We start from the raw sequence: 15,792 nt of genomic DNA, 5'->3' as shown, positions 1-15,792 counted from the left end.
CTTCTGTTCAGCTCTTTTACTTCATTTCTTCCATTAGCTTTAACTACTCGATGTTCAAGAGCAAGTTTCAGAGTCTCTTCTGATATCCATTTTGATCTTTTCTTTCTTTCCTGTCTTTTTAATGACCTCTTGGTTTCTTCACGTATGATGTCCTTAATGTCATTCCACAACTTGTCTGGTCTTCAGTCATTAGTGGTCATCAAATCTATTCTTGAGATGGTCTCTAAATTCAGGCAGAAGACGCTCAAGGTCGTACTTTGGCTCTCATGGCCTTGTTCTAATTTTCTACATTTTCAACTTGAACTGGCATATGAGCAATTGATGGTCTCTTCCACAGTCGGCCCCTGTCCTTGTTCTGACTGATGATATTGAGCTTTCCATTGTCTCTTTCCACAGATGTAGTCAATTTGATTCCTGTGTATTCCACCCGACAAGGTCCATGGGTAAAGTCGCCATTGATGTTGTTGAAAATGGTATTTGCAATGAAGAAGTCATTGGTGTTGCAAAAATCTGTCATGCAATCTCTGGCATCATTTCTATCACCAAGGCCATATTTTCCAACTACTGATTCTTCTTCGTTTCCAACTTTCACATTCCATCACCAGTAATTACCTTGTAAAGATTACACCCTAGGAAATCCTATGGGGCGGTTCTACTCCGTCACATGGGTTGCTATGAGTCAGAATTGACTTAACAGCACACAACAACATACAGGGAGTATGGGGCCCTAAGAAAAAAGGTAACTTAAATCATGCCAGAAGTTCTCAGTTAATATATGGCATGCTAGATGGCTGTAAGATATATTCTTCCAGGTAGTCATGAAGGTTGAGGGTAAGTGAATTCTTAGTAATTATTATAAAATCTGAGATCACCTAAACTGTTGGTGTTCTACTCTTTAGTACCTATTGAGTTAAAGGAAGAGTAATAATGTTAAATTTGTTCTCTCTGAGATTCTTTAGTGCTTGAGACAGTGATGTTGGGTAGCAATTCAGTAATGTCCAAGTATTCTTGAAGGTCTGTTTTGTCTTTTTTTCTTGTTTGTATATATTTGCTACCAAACACAGTATATTAATTACCATTTACTGACTGTTTACTATGTGCTAGGAAGTTTATATACATATCTTTCATCTTCTCAACATGCCAGAAAAGTAAAAAACCAGTTTTTGTTGAGTTGATTGTGACTTGTGGCAACACCATGTGTGTCAGAATAGAACTGTGCTCCATAGGGTTTTCAATGACTGATTTTTAGGAAGTAGATCACCAGGCTTTTCTTCCTCAGGCACCTCTGGGTGGACTCGAACCTCTAATGCGTGCATTAACCATTTACACTACCACAAAAGTAGGCCTGATTATTTGTTTTACAGAGTAGGAAGCTGAGATTTAGACAGGTTAAACAATTTGTGTTACTTTCTTTCATGTATGCTAAACGTTTCAGCATATTTAAGTGAATGCTTCTGAAAGCTCTTTGAAGATACGGACTGTATCTTTCATGTACAATGCATAGTATTTAATATAATTAATACTTGTTTTCAATAATTATCAGCTAAGCAGACAATAAGATCTTAAAATATTCTATATTGATGGTTCTTTAATAAATTTAGTTAGCGGATAGGTTAGTTCAAAAATTCAGTTAAAAAGTAGCTTCAACTTCAGCTCAGCAGCAACAATGTCAAGGTGTGCTCTTAATTCTTTCACTCATTCAATAACAATTATAACCTAGGTCTTTGCTCAGCCACCTCAGTGGCTAAAATGAAGAAGAATTTACATCCAAGAAAAATATTTTCCCCAACAAGAAGATCTGTCTTATAAGAAACTCTTTGTCATTCTCTTGAAATTTTTCACAACTTGAGGATAATTCCCTAGGGGTCTTAGAAAGACGCTCGTTATTTAAAATTGATTGCTTTTAAGATAATCTCTTAAAGTCTCTCTCTCTCTGTTTTTAGAAGAAGGAAAAAGTAGTAAAACAAACCAGGATGACCACTTTAGAAAGTCTGAGAAATCCTGAAGAACAATAATAAATAGGGTGCAAAAACCTTCTGATCATCATGTGGATTGTTCCTGAAGGGCAACTTGGATTGAGGTAGTCTATGACCATTTCTATAAAGTAGCCGTTTAAAAAACTCATAAAGTCTACTAATGATGCAGAATACATTACTATATGTGAGATCATAATGGTTGTAGGTTGTAGTGACTTAGTAAACCACTTAGAAAGGACATCAAAGAATACTAAGCTGTACACGAAGTAAGAATCAATTTAATTATTATTGGTACCTTAACATTTTAAAATTAGGACTATAGCAAAATAAGTGGTATCTATGCCCTTATCTATAAAATGCAGTGTTCTTGTGGTATTAGATCACATTCTTTACTGAAAATGGAAATAGATACTGGATTCAAACTTTCCATTTATCTTCCCATCTCTCCTGATTCTTCAGTATCTGTCTTTTTCTTGTCCTTCCCATGTCTACAGTTGTGCTCCATTCTCATCCATCACTGCCCTCCCCTTCTGTCCCTCAAAGAATCCTTCCCTAGTCCCTAACAACTTTCATGCACGCTGCTCTCCATCTAAGAACAAGAATGACCTGTTTCCATCCTGCTTATTTTCTTTTCACGTTAGCTTCCTTTTCTTTTTTCGAACTACTTGTCCATAGCTTATTGAGTATTCCCTCCTACTTCTGTTCCTTTCTCACTTATTCCTTAAATGTTGGGATTTCCCAGAAATATCATTCTTTCTCCTCTTTCTGTACACCAGAGGTTTGTGAACCACTTAAAATTGTAAGCAGATTTTTGTGTTTTGTGGTAGGGCATTTGTTTCCCCTTGGGAAAGTACCTATAACTTTCATACATGCTCAAAAGTCCTTGACTCTTTTAACAAGGTTAAGTGCCCCTGTCCCACTAACATTTTCTTTAGGTTATTTCCTCCTCTCCTTTGCCTTTGACAACCGTCTGCCAAAAAAAAAAAACAAAAAAAAAAAAACCCAAACCAAAAAACAAACCATACCCCATCACCATCGAGTGGATTCCAACTCATACCGACCCTAAAGAACAGAGCAGAATTACCCCATAGGGTTTCCAAGGCACAGCTAGTGGCTTTGAACTGCCAACCTCTTGGTTAGCAGCCAAGCTCTTAACCACTGCACCACCAGGGCCAGCCACTGCCAAATCTATCCATAGTGCTTACCAGGGGAAAATGAGACCGACAACGAAGAAGAAAAACCAAGATTCAAAAAAATGTTGAAGATCGAAAACAAGAAGAAATTGTACCATAAATACTTAATGTCTAGCTTAGCTTAATGAATCCAGCTGAGGACCAGTCGACTGAATGTTGGGCGGGGGGCCTGGCAGGTTCATTACTTTAGCTTGTCATGAAAAAACGCTATCTGCGCAAAACCTTAGCTGCAGAGCAGAGGGCGCACCGCGGCCCTAGAGTGAGACAGGACAGAACAGGAGAGAAAAACACGGCAGCCGAACTACCCACACCCGCAGCAAAGCCAGCTCAGAGCTGTGCTACCACGGACTGGAGCCAGAAACCCCGCCCAGCACCCGGCCGCGCCCTTGACCGACATCCCCTTTCTTCAATCATCTTCCAGTTCACTATAAACACTCCTTACTCCTCCCGCCTAGCCCTTCCCTTTCCAAGCCAATCAGAGGAAGGGGCGGGATCGTCCTTCGTGGGTTTCAATTTTTTTAAAAAAGAAGGCTACACTGCGTGCTGTGTTCTGGGGGGCGGGGTGCTCCTCCCGAGCGAGGGGGTGGAGCCCCTGTGATGGGCATGCCGACCCATCAATGAGGTGTCCCAGCCGCTCAAAGGCCCGGCCGTCGAGGTGGGCGGGGCACACGAGGGGCCCGGCCAATGGCGGCGGGGCGGACGCAGGTTGAGCTGCGGAGGGTAGGGTTAGTGTGAGAGGTGCGGCGGGGGAGGTAATGATGGTGGCGGAGGAGGAAGGCGGGGGAGGGGGTGCTGGGCGCTGAACGGCGGCAGCGGCTCTGGCAGGGTATTGTAGGGTGGGGGACGGTTGCGGGGCGACTCCGTCAGGGAGGGGGCGGGCGTGAGGGGCGCCGTCCGCCTGAGGGGCTGCAGACCCCCGCTACCGCGAGCGCCGCGGCTGGCTCGGCTGTTCCATGTGGCTCCGGCGGGGATGGAGGACTCGGTGGCGGCGGCGGCGGCTGCTGCTGCGGCGGCGATGGAGGAGCGGCGCTGAGAAGGGAACGGGGCCAGACTCTGCCAGACAGCGGGATTAGAGGTGTGAGGAGGAGGCGGGAGCGGACGTGCAGAGGGGCCGGGGCTCGGGAACGGGGCTGGGATCTACTGGCATCGCTTGGGTGACAGGGACCGCAGGCGAGCCACCGCCTGCCTCCGCTGGGGGGCAAGGGTCTGGGTTCCTTGCGGGAGGAGACGAGGCTCCGGCGAGCTGTTCCCCTGAAATGGGGGAGGGAGGCACCGTCACCGCACCGTGCACTCGCCCCGCTGGTCAGTGCTTCACGCCCAGGCAGGAGTTTCCATTTCCCTGCGGTTGGCAGCGAAGGTGAAGGAGCCCAAGTGGCCTGGAGTCGGGACACAGCCCTCCCTCTGCCTTGAGATTTCCCTCCACTCCTCGTTCCCCATCCCTTTCGGCTTCTGACTGAACAACAGCATTCCTCCTCTCTCCCCAGTTTGTTCTAAGCACACATTCTAGGAGTCAAAACTATTAATTATCGGCTGAAAAACAAAGTTTATTTAAAAATAACTCCACTTCTTTCTCCGACTGGCGGTGGACATTAAACAGCATCCCTTGACTTTCCCGCTCTGCTCGCCCTTCTGTGATGCTAGGAGGGGGAGATAGGGCCCTGACTTGCGTCTCTCGATTGTTGTTGATGCTGATTACCTGATGTGTTGCTCCACGTCTTCGATGTGGCTTGTAATTTCTTCCTTAGTGTCTCGCATCCTTGATGTTACTGGCTTTTGAGGTTGGTGTTCTGTTTCATTGTTTGAAAAAGATGTGAAGAACCGGGGTTGTCTGTTGCAGCGTTATCTAACATGGGTGGGTAGCCTCTTCTTATGCTGCTCTCATTTTCTTTCTCTTTTGTCTTTGTTTTGCTTTTCAGTCCTTCAGGAATACACGTCATATAGCCCAAGAGGTGGAATGGTGATGTCTCCATGAGGGAGCCTCCTCTTACTCATCCTGTCACGTATATCATGCTGCTCTTGACTGGACCATTCATCTAAGATGGGATTTACCCTGTGAAACAGGGAGAAGACTTATGGACTTCAAACACCATTTCAAGTTGTAATTGAGTTTCTTAAAATTCAGACATACATGCAAAGCTCTTTTGCTTTGGACCCTCTCCTTTATTAAAGCTGCTGTGTTGCTGACCCAGAACTGCTCCAGTGTATTGACTGATCATCATGGCTTCAGTTTGGAAGAGACTGCAGCGTGTGGGAAAACATGCATCCAAGTTCCAGTTTGTGGCTTCCTACCAGGAGCTGATGGTGGAGTGTACTAAGAAATGGTAAGATGTGCCTGGGGATAGAGTTTTCTGTGCTGTGGCCGAAACTCTGCCTCTTCTAATAGCTGGTTTACCTTTCTGGCGCCCAAGTGTGTAGGAGCTGGGCGGGGTGCAGATTATTCTAACAAGTACTGTGGTGTGCACTGTTGCTGCTGGACCATCCCTGTGGGTTTTAATTACTGCACTTTAGTATGGCTAAGAGGATTGTAACTGAGAGCACACTAAGTACAGTAGATCTGGTTGTGAGGTCTTTGGTCATTGGTGTTAGAGTAACTTTGATTCTTAAATTTGAAGGTGACACGAGGAATGGCTATTGAAATATTGTGAACATGTAGTGTTACAGAAATCTACATTTTTGGGTGGTGGTAAGCTGTTTTAAGTGTTCTTGATTTTTCATTTTCTTTACTTACGATAAAGAGTTTCTCATTATTTGAGTAGTGGAATGCCAGTCCTTACAACCTTAGAAATTCTTTTGTTATATCCTTGGTCAGGCAACTGTATTTTATTTTAATTGCCTAATGGGATACATTTCTTGGCTGGTCTTAAGAAAGCAATTAGTAGTACTGGCCTATGATTTGCTTCTTTCCGCTTGAGTAAAGTAAATTTAAGGCTTTCTTTTCGCGGCCATGAATGATAAGCAAGAAGGACTTTTATTTAGTGAGAGAAAAAAAGTTAATTTTAAGCAAATGTTCCTTTGGGTTTTGATTCACTGCAGTGATTAAGCAGTATTATTGCAAATAAGTCCATTTCGTTGTCCACAAGGTCTGTAATAACTTCTCTTTGTAACATCCTTTTTACTAGATGGAAAAGTAGCTGACTCTATTCTAGAATTCTTATACCACATTTTGAATATTTATTTGGAAACTAGTCTCTGAATGCTTTTCTTTTGAACTGGTTAGGAATATTATTTTATATGCAATTCAACAAGTGCATGCATCTATTACCCACTTTATACCAGGCACTTTGGATACAGAGTGGAAAATGGCATAGTCCCTGCCTTCAAGGAGCTCACAGTCCATGGTGGGAGACAGTCATGTAAACAAATTCACTGTGATCAGTACAATAATAGAAATACGTTTGATGCAGATATTTGAATCTTTCTCTGCCAGTTAACAATTGGGTATCCTTGGGGGCAGATTATTTCACTTCTCTGTGATTTAGCTTCTATATTCACAAAGGTAATAATGGTACCACTTCATAGGAAGGGCTGTTATTAAGATTAAATGAGTTAATACATGTAAAATGCTTACAACACTGTCAAGCACATAGTAAATTCCCAGTAAATTATAGCCATTACTATATACAAACTTGGCAGATGAGAAAAGAATCAGCTTTGTAAGAGTTAGGGAGTGGGGTCTTGGGCTGACTTCCTGGGATCTGAGCTGGGTTTTGAAAAATTCATAGTAGTTTGCCGGGAAGCCAAGGGGTAAGAGGTGAAGGACATTCTAGACTGAAGTAACAGCTTGTGCAAAAGCGTGGAAGCTTTAAATAGCGTGAGGTGTGCTGGACTTCAAGTTGTGTAGTTTGATATTGATGGAACTTAAAGTACAGGATGGGGGAAATACAGTGGGATATGAGGTTTGGAGGCAGGCAGGACTCAAATCATGGGAAGTTATGTGTTGTAAATGAATTAGACTTTATTCTGTGAATGATAGGGACATAGTGAAGAGTTTGAGAGGCAGAGACATTAGATCTGCATTTTGGAAAATCACTTGGATTTTAGTACAGAATAAGAATCATAGTGGACAGGGTGCCTGGAGGCAACAAGGTTAGTCTTGCAATAAACCAAAAAACCAAACCCGTTGCCGTCAAGTCGATTCTGACTCATAGCGACCCTATAGGATAGAGTAGAACTGCCCCATATGGTTTCCAAGGAATGCCTGGTGGATCCAAACTGCTAACCTTTTGGTTTGCAGCCATAACTCTTAACCACTACACCACCAGGGTTTCCAAGTCTTGCAGTAGGCATGGTGAACAAAGTCTTGGACTAAGGCAGTGGCAGAGGGAATGGAGAGAACAGACCGGAAGAACACTCAGGGTACAAAATGGATAGAGCTTTCTGATTGCTTCATTTGGGGGCCAGGAAAGGGTGAGGATAAGGGGAAGGGAAAGGTCTAGATTTCTGACTTGGAAGACTAGGTGTACTATTAACCAAGGCAGAGAATACATGAGGAAGAGCCTGATTACAAGTATTTTTAGTATATTGAAAGTATCAACTTTAAGATAATTAAATTTAAATCTCATTTAGAGAAGTGGAACATACCAGCTGATGCTTCAGTCACAAAATCAGTTTCTTCTCCATAGTTTGCAGCATCCCTGGAATTTTTTTTTTTCCTTTGAGAAATATATAAGTTATTGTTAATGTGTCTCAAAGTGAAAGCAAGAATGGAAAATTAACTTGATTACAGTTGAATGGATGGCTTGATTACTTTTAGGGATGCCATTATGGTACACCTATTCAATTAACTCTTTATGATAGGATCTGGCCTTAACGCCAAAAGCATTTGGATGTTCTCCTAGAATTTTCAGGCATATAGTTCTAAACATTTTGAAATTGTTTTACTCTCATTTAAAAATACACTTTAAAGCTAACAAGGTGACAGTACCCAAAGAATAACATATTTGTTTGATGTGCTAAAATTTTATTTTAATGAATAGTATTTAGAATAAATAAATCCTGAAATGGAGCTGAAAAATCTTTTCACTACTGTATATAAAAATTGCTGAATTGCTGGGCGGAGGGCTGTGGGGACCATGGTCTCCGGGAACGTCTAGCTCAACTGGAACATCTAGCTCAGTTGGCATAAAACAGTTTATAAAGACAATGTTCTACATTCTACCTTGGTGAGTAGCGTAGAGAAAAAAAAGATCGTTGTAATGACTTTTAGTTAGTATTCCTTTTACCTTCCTTTGCTTAAAGTCCTTGTGATGTATACTGGTTAGGCCCAGTTTCTACTCCTCTGTGCTATAGTTTTCTTTTCTTTTTCCCATTCATTTGATCCCTGCCAGAAGTCTTAAATTGTTGGATGTGTGTGCTGATTTAGAATCTACTTAAAGGACAAAGGAATAAAAATAGACTTGGGCACATAGTAAGGACTTTTTTCTTTAATCAGCTGCTTTTACATTGTAGATACTATTTTGGATGTATGGAAAAATAAAAGGGGAGGAAGGAAATTTAGAGATGCCAAATAAATAAAAGGAAAGAAGCATCAATAATAACACTGAAGGAGAATTGCACATGTTGAGAGGATAAGAAAGTATATCTGACATAAATTAGAGAAGAAGGAATAAATGATAGAAAGAATAGTTAGCATTCCATTGGGATTGTGCCTTTGGAGGTAACCTGTATATATAGGTGCCATTGCTTTTTGGAACCTAGCTACTTAAAGTGTTTTCTGAGGATCTAGAGCATTGGCAATGCGTGGAAGCCTGTTAGAATGGCAGACTCTCAAGTCCTACCTTGTTATTGTGTGCCATCAAGTCAGTTCTGACTCATAACGACCCTATTTGACAGGGTAGAATGGCCCCATAAGGTTTCCTAGGCTGTAATCTTTATGGGAGTAGGTCTCCAGGTCTTTTCTCCCACGGAGCCTCTGGCTGACTTTGAACTGCCAACCTTTTGGTTAGCAGCCAAGCGCTTAACCATTGTGCCAGCAGGGCTCTTTAAGTCCTACCTTAGACGTACTGAATCAGATTCTGTATTTTAACAAAGTCTGCAATATAGATAGTAAAGTTTAAGAAGCATTATTTTAAAATAATGTTTTCAACCTTACCAAGTGCCTATTCTTGATTCCAGGATAAGTATATTCAATAAAATACATTGACTTCTGCATGAATCTGAAACTCAAAGGAATGAAGATGGTAGAATGGGATTCAGGAAAGACATTGCATTGATAGAAGAGAATGATTAGAATCAAGTGTATTTCCAAGGGAAGAATGTGTTATTTCTGTGACTAATGAGAGGAGAAACTTTATCCATGTTTTCTTGTCATGGCCACAGTGTATGGGCCTGGACATGACACATAACAGCATGAGCAGGATGCACGTAGGGGTTTAAGGAGGCTGTCTTAGGCTAGGTTCTCTAGAGAAGGAAAACCAGTGAAGCATATGATGTGTGTGTGTGTGTGTGTGTGTGTGTGTGTGTGTGTGTATGTAGAAAGTGAAAGTGAGATTGATTTAGATGTATATCAAGGAAATGGCTCAAGTGGTTGTAGGGGCTGGCAAGTCCCAAGTCCTTGGGTCAGGTGCCAGGCTGGAGACTTCTCCTGACTCAAACATCGTCGGTTTAGATGGCAGGCTGCTGACTCACTGACTGTGGAGGCTGACGAATCCAAGATCGGCAGGCAGTATGGCAGGCTGTTGCCTCAACTTCCAAGAACTGGAGGTCAGATGATGATGAGCTGGATGCAGGATCCAGAGTGAGCAAAAGCCAGTGAGGTTTGCCAGAATGTCCATATATATTGGATGCAGGCCACAACTCTGAGGAAACTCCCCTTACAACTGATTGGCTCAATACATCAGATCGCATCATGGAGGTGATTACATCATTACTTAACTGCCAAACTACATCATTACATAACTGCCAAACCACTGAGAATCATGGCCTACCCAAGTTGACACACAACCATAACCATCACAGTCCACCCCTTCTCAACTTGGCGCCTGTACACATCTCCTTAAACCGTACACAATCTCTAAATAAAGACAATTACAAAGTCATACTTACACCTAACATGATAGAACTAACTGCATACAACTGAATATGCATTAGCCCCATTTACATCTTATATTTTATAAATGAAGAAAACAAAAATATTTGATGCACACATACAAGGAAGGAATACTCGTAACAGTGACAGTCCTCGTTTCTGCAACTGGTCATGTAGTACTAACTGGTATTTAGAACTACCTTCTTCCACCACCCATTCTATATTCCCTGTGCCTTCAGCAAGCACCTCAGCTGGTCATGGTTCTTTGCCTGGTGGGGTGACCCAAACCTTTATTCCTGAAGGGTCTAGGCCATTAGTAGTCATGTCGGAATTGGGTTGCTGTAGTTTTCCATTGATTTTAATCACAGGGCATGGTAGTACTAAGACATGCCCTAAGGAATCTCCTGTATTCCAGACATATTCTTCTTTACCTCCATTATGTAATATCTATCCGATTTCCCCTTGGTAATCAGGATCAGTCACACCAGCCGGTACAGTAACTCCCTTTTTTGCCCGTTGATCCAGAAGCATGAGGAGTCCAAAGTGGCTGGGTGGCATCCTTAACATCCAGTTCAATGAAATCAGTATTGTGTCTCCTGATGGGAGCATTCCTTCCTTTGGAACTAAGACCTCTAGACCCACAGAGCATAGGGCGGCAGGGACAGGAAGCAAAAGTTTTGTGAGTGGGTCACTAGGGGTAACAGTGAGTGGTGCCACTTTCATTTCTATTCCTTGATTCCTGGACCCGTGAATCCTGGCTACGAGAGAAACAGCACCATGTATTAGATGCTGCTTTAGAGCATATACAGCCTTCTGGAGAACATTGCCGCAACCTTGCAAGGTATTGCCACCTAGCTGGTGCCATAATTGTGTCTTTAGAAGGCCAGTCCATTGTTCTGTCAAGCTAGCTGCTTCAGGATGATAGGGAACATGGTAAGACCAGTGAATTCCATGAAGACAGGCCATTGCCACACTTCACTTGCTGTGAATTGAGTCCCTTGATCCAAGGTGATGCTGTGTGGGATACCATGACGGTAGATAAGGCGTTCTGCAAGTCCATGGATGGTAGTTTTGGCAGAAGGATTGCCTGTAGGGAAGGCAAATCCATATCCAGAGTAAGTGTCTATTCCAGTAAGAACAAAATGCTGCCCTTTCCATGATGGAAGCAGTCCAGTGTAAATGAATGTGCCACCAGGTCGCTGACTATCACCTCAAGGAATGGTGCCATATCAGGGACTCAGTGTTGGTTGCTTTTGCTGGCAGATTGGGCACCCAGCCGTGGTGGTAGCCACGTTGTCCTTGGTGAGTGGAAATCCATGTTGCTGAGCCCATGCATAACCTCCATCCCTGCTACCATGGCCATTTTGTTCATGAGCCCATTGGCCAATGACAGGAGTGGCTGGAGAAAGAGTATGACTTGTTTCCACAGAACGCATCATCCTATCCACTTGATTGTTAAAATCCTCCTCTATCGAGGTCACCCTTTGGTGAACATTCACATGAGACACAAATAACTTCACTTCTTTGGCCCATTCAGAGGGGTATGTCCACATACCTCTTCCCTATACCTCCTTGTCTCCAATTTTCCAATCATGTTCCTTCTAAGTCCCCGACCATCCAGCCAAACCATTGGCCATAGCCCATAAATCAGTAGACAGTCGCACATCTGGTTATTTCTCCTCCCAAGCAAAGTGAACAACCAGGTGCACTGCTCAAGTTCTGCCCATTGTGAGGATTTCCCTTCACCACTGTCCTTCAGGGAGGTCCCAGAAAGGGGCTGTAGTGCTGCCACTGTCCACTTGTGAGTGGTGCCTGCGTATCGTGTAGAACTAGCTGTAAACCAGGCACGAGTTTTCTCTTCAGTCAACTGATCGTATGGAACTCCCCATGAGGCCATAGGTACAGACTGGGAGATGGCAGGTAATGTGACAGGAGTAGAGACCATGGGCATTTGGATCACTTCCTCATGAAACTTACTTCTGCCTTCAGGTCTTCCTTGGGCCCAATCTCATGTGTACCACTGCCATTTAATGATGGAGTGCTGCTGTACACATCTGACTTTATGGCTCTGTGGGTCAGACAATACTCAGTTCATGATGGGCAGCTCAGGCTGCATGGTGACTTGGTGGTCCATGGTTAAGCGTTCAGTCTCTACTCAGGCCCCAGTAACAAGCCAACACTAATGGTTTGCACTATGATTCACCAATAGAGGCCTGCCAAAGACTCCAAACAGCATCTGTATCTGCCAGTGACACTTCAAGCACCATTGGATAAGCTGGATCGTATGGCCCAAGTGGCAGAGCGGCTTGCACATCAGCCTGAACCTGTTGCAGAGCCTTCTCTTGTTCTGGGCCTCACTCAAAACTAGCAGCTTTTTGAGTCACTTGATAAATAGGCCGGAGTAGCACACCCAAATGAGGTATATGTTGCCTCCTTTTTAGTTGTGGGAGGGGCCAGATGCAATAACAGATCCTTCACTTTAAAAGGAGTGTTGCAACATGCCGCATCACTCAAGTGGACCCCTAGAAATTTCACTGAAGTGGAAGGCACCTGAATTTTTGTCAGATTAATTTCTCACCCTCTAGCATGCAAATGGAAACCCTAGTGGTGTAGTGGTTAAGAGCTACAGCTGATATCCAAAAGGTTGGCAGTTTGAATTCACCAGGTGCTCCTTGGAAACCGTATGGGACAGTTCTACTCTGTCCTATAGGGTTGCTATGAGTTGGAATCTACCTGATGGCAGCGGGTTTGGTTTTTGGTTTTAGCACACAAATGTTTTACCCGTAAGTCCAGAGTCATTGACAGTTCTTCCCTATTAGTTCCAATCAGCATATTGTTATCGATATAATGGACCAGTGTGACATCTTGTGGAAGGGAAAGGCACATCAAAGTCCCTGCAAACTGAATTACGACATAGGGACTGGAGAGTTGATATACCGCTGAGGTAGGAAAGTGAAGGTATATTGCTGGCTTTGCCACCTGGAAGCAAACTGCTTCTGGTGGTCCTTCAAAACCAGAATTGAGAAAAAGGCATTGGCCAGATCAGTAGCTGCATACCAAGTACCAGGAGATCTATTAATTTGCTCAAACAGTGAAACCACATTGGGAACAGTAGCTGCAATTGGAATCACCACCTGGTTAAGTTTATGATAATCCACTCTCATTCTCCAAGATCTGTCTGTTTTTTGCACAGACCAAATAGGCGAGCTGAATGGGGATGTGGGGATATGGTGGGAATCACCACCCCTGCATCCTTCCAGTCCTTGATGGTGGCAGTAATATCTGCAATCCCTCCAGGAATGCAGTATTGCTTTAGGTTTACTGTTTTCCTAGGCAGGGGCAGTTTTGATGGCTTCCACTTGGCTTTTCCTACCGTAATAGCCTTTACTCCATTTGTCAGGGATACAATGTGGGGATTCTGCCAGTTGCTGAATATATCTATTCCAATTATGCATTCTGGAACTGAGGAAATCACTACAGGATGGGTTTGGGGATGCACTGTGAGACGGACCTGAGCTACAACTCCATTAATAACCTGATCTCCATACACCCCTACTTTGACTGGTGGGCCACAGTGACAATTTGGGTCTCTTGGAGTTAGTGTCAGTTCAGAGTAATCCCTGAAAAGTATGATTATTTCCTTTTCCCCAGTGAACAGTTACTCTCATAAAAGGCTGTAGATCCCTTTGGGGAAGGTTGGGAGAAAGATTAACAGTATAAATTTTTGGCAGCGTAGTGGGGTCCTTTCTCCAGGGGACCTGGCCTCCCCTTCATTCAAGGTGTTGTGGGTCTGTAAACTGGCTCAAGTCTGGGAATTAACTGAGGGGCTGTGACTCTTTACTCTGGAGATTTGAGTTAGACTGCCATTCACTTCACCTAGAATTCTTCTGCTTGTACAGGTCAAGTAAATATTTAGTAGATTTCCCATCTGTTTTACTCCCAGGGTGACTGAGTAGCCAGTGCCATAAGTCCATACGAGTCAGACTGTTCTGATTACTGCTTTGACTCCACTGTCCCTTATGGTAACCACACCCACCTTATCTTTGTTGATTGAGTGCTGCCATTTGGCCCTTACCACCACAGGGTCCATTCAGCCCCATTGTAGTTAGGTGTCTTAATTCAGTTAGGGCAGTTCTCCCTGTCAAATCTGACTTATGTAAAATAACAATCATAGCAGTCTTCAAGGATGCTGGAACTCCCTTCACAAATTTGTTCCTCACCGTTGTGGTAGCAGGTATGTCCTCTGTGCACTCCATGTGTGGGTCTGTGGGTCTAACCTGATAAATCCACTCTAACATGCCATTTCCCTAAGCCTTTGGTTACCTTCTTCTACAGTATTCCAAGGCAGGCCTGGTACTTCAACTTGATTTAGTGTAGGCCACTACGTAATCCATGCTTCAGTGAACCAACCAAATAAACTATTAGATCCTGTCTTAACCTCTGGAGCTGAAACATGGAATGAAGAATCTGCACTTAGTGGGCCCGTGTCAATAAACTCAGTCTGATCCAACTTTATGTACCTTGCACCTTTATCCCACACCTTCAATAGCCATTCCCACACATATTCCTCAGGTTTCTGTTTATACGTATTAGAAAAGTCAAACAGTTCTTTTGGAGTGTAGCATACTTCCTCCTGCATCACACTTTGTACTTCACCTTTGGGGGCTTGCTGGGACTTATGTATACTTATAAGTCTAGAAGCAAAAATGGGTGGTGGGGATGTGTTCTGAGAACATTCAGCAATGTCTTGTAAGGCATCTGCCCCAGATGATGCCCCAGATGATATCTCAGACAAAGACTCTTCAGACACAGCTGTGTTAATCACACCAGATGAGGGTGGAGGAGATAATGGTTTTACTGGGGATGCGGCTTAGCAGACAAACATGGAGTAATCTCTTCAGATGGGAGTGAGAGGGCTGGTTCTGTTGGCAGGAGTAATTAAGTGGAATTTAGGGGTTCAGTGTCCCTAACTTCCTGATTATCTGCCCATAAGTCCTCCCAAGTTTCAGTATCCCATTTCTTCCAAATCAATGCCTTCACTTTAATTTCAGACAGCATTTGAAATTGGGAATTCAGTTAGAGTTGTAATTCAGCCACTCTTTCGATAAGACTCTAGACGGGTTTTCTGCAGTATCAGCTCTGTTACTACAAGAGATAAGGCTTTCTTTCAGGGCATAAGTGACCACTTTGAGGTCTTCTGTGCAGCACTTGAGCTGTGACTCTGAAGCCCTGAGCTCATTTCTTTCTTTCACCACTTTGTCTAGCAAAAGTAGGACCAACCAGCATCTTTATACTTCTCATTCTGACAAAACTGTAGAAAAGTATCAAACATGTGATCACCCAGAGCCTTGCCTCTCACCAGTACTTGACCCATTGGTGGTGGTATTTTGCGTATTTCTATTCCCACCTCAAGCCATGGGTTAACAGTGCCCTCTTTACTACTGGAAGCAGAGTCATGAACATCTTTAAGACTAACCAGACTTGAGAACCAATTAGAAAACTCATTCTTACAATGTTGTTTTTCTAGAACCACTCTCGGTACCAATGTCTTAGACTGGGTTCTCTAGAGAAGCAAAACCAATGAAGCGTGTATATA

The 15,792-nt window shown here is 43.3% G+C and overlaps 1 protein-coding gene across 4 annotated transcripts in view; it reads left to right on the top strand.

Annotated features, from left to right (window-relative positions):
- Nucleotides 1–3,896: 3,896 nt before the first annotated feature.
- The window catches only part of EHBP1 (EH domain binding protein 1), a 378,078-nt gene continuing 366,182 nt past the window's right edge, over nucleotides 3,897–15,792 (top strand). Inside the window, exons 1-2 of one of the 4 annotated variants that reach the window (XM_023733397.1) lie at nucleotides 3,897–3,921; nucleotides 5,086–5,490. In XM_023733397.1, coding sequence (XP_023589165.1) covers nucleotides 5,387–5,490 — 104 coding nt within the window. In that variant the 5' untranslated portion in view covers nucleotides 3,897–3,921; nucleotides 5,086–5,386. Of the gene's footprint in view, nucleotides 3,922–4,774; nucleotides 5,491–15,792 lie in introns of those variants that run through there. The other 3 variants (XM_004369280.2, XM_004369281.2, XM_023733416.1) reach the window with 3 other exon arrangements.

This window comes from Trichechus manatus, unplaced genomic scaffold (assembly GCF_000243295.1).
Source record: "Trichechus manatus latirostris isolate Lorelei unplaced genomic scaffold, TriManLat1.0 scaffold00004, whole genome shotgun sequence".
Taxonomy (NCBI): domain Eukaryota; kingdom Metazoa; phylum Chordata; class Mammalia; order Sirenia; family Trichechidae; genus Trichechus; species Trichechus manatus.
Note: the sequence above shows the minus strand (reverse complement) of the source record. Positions and strands in the feature narration are given on the sequence as shown.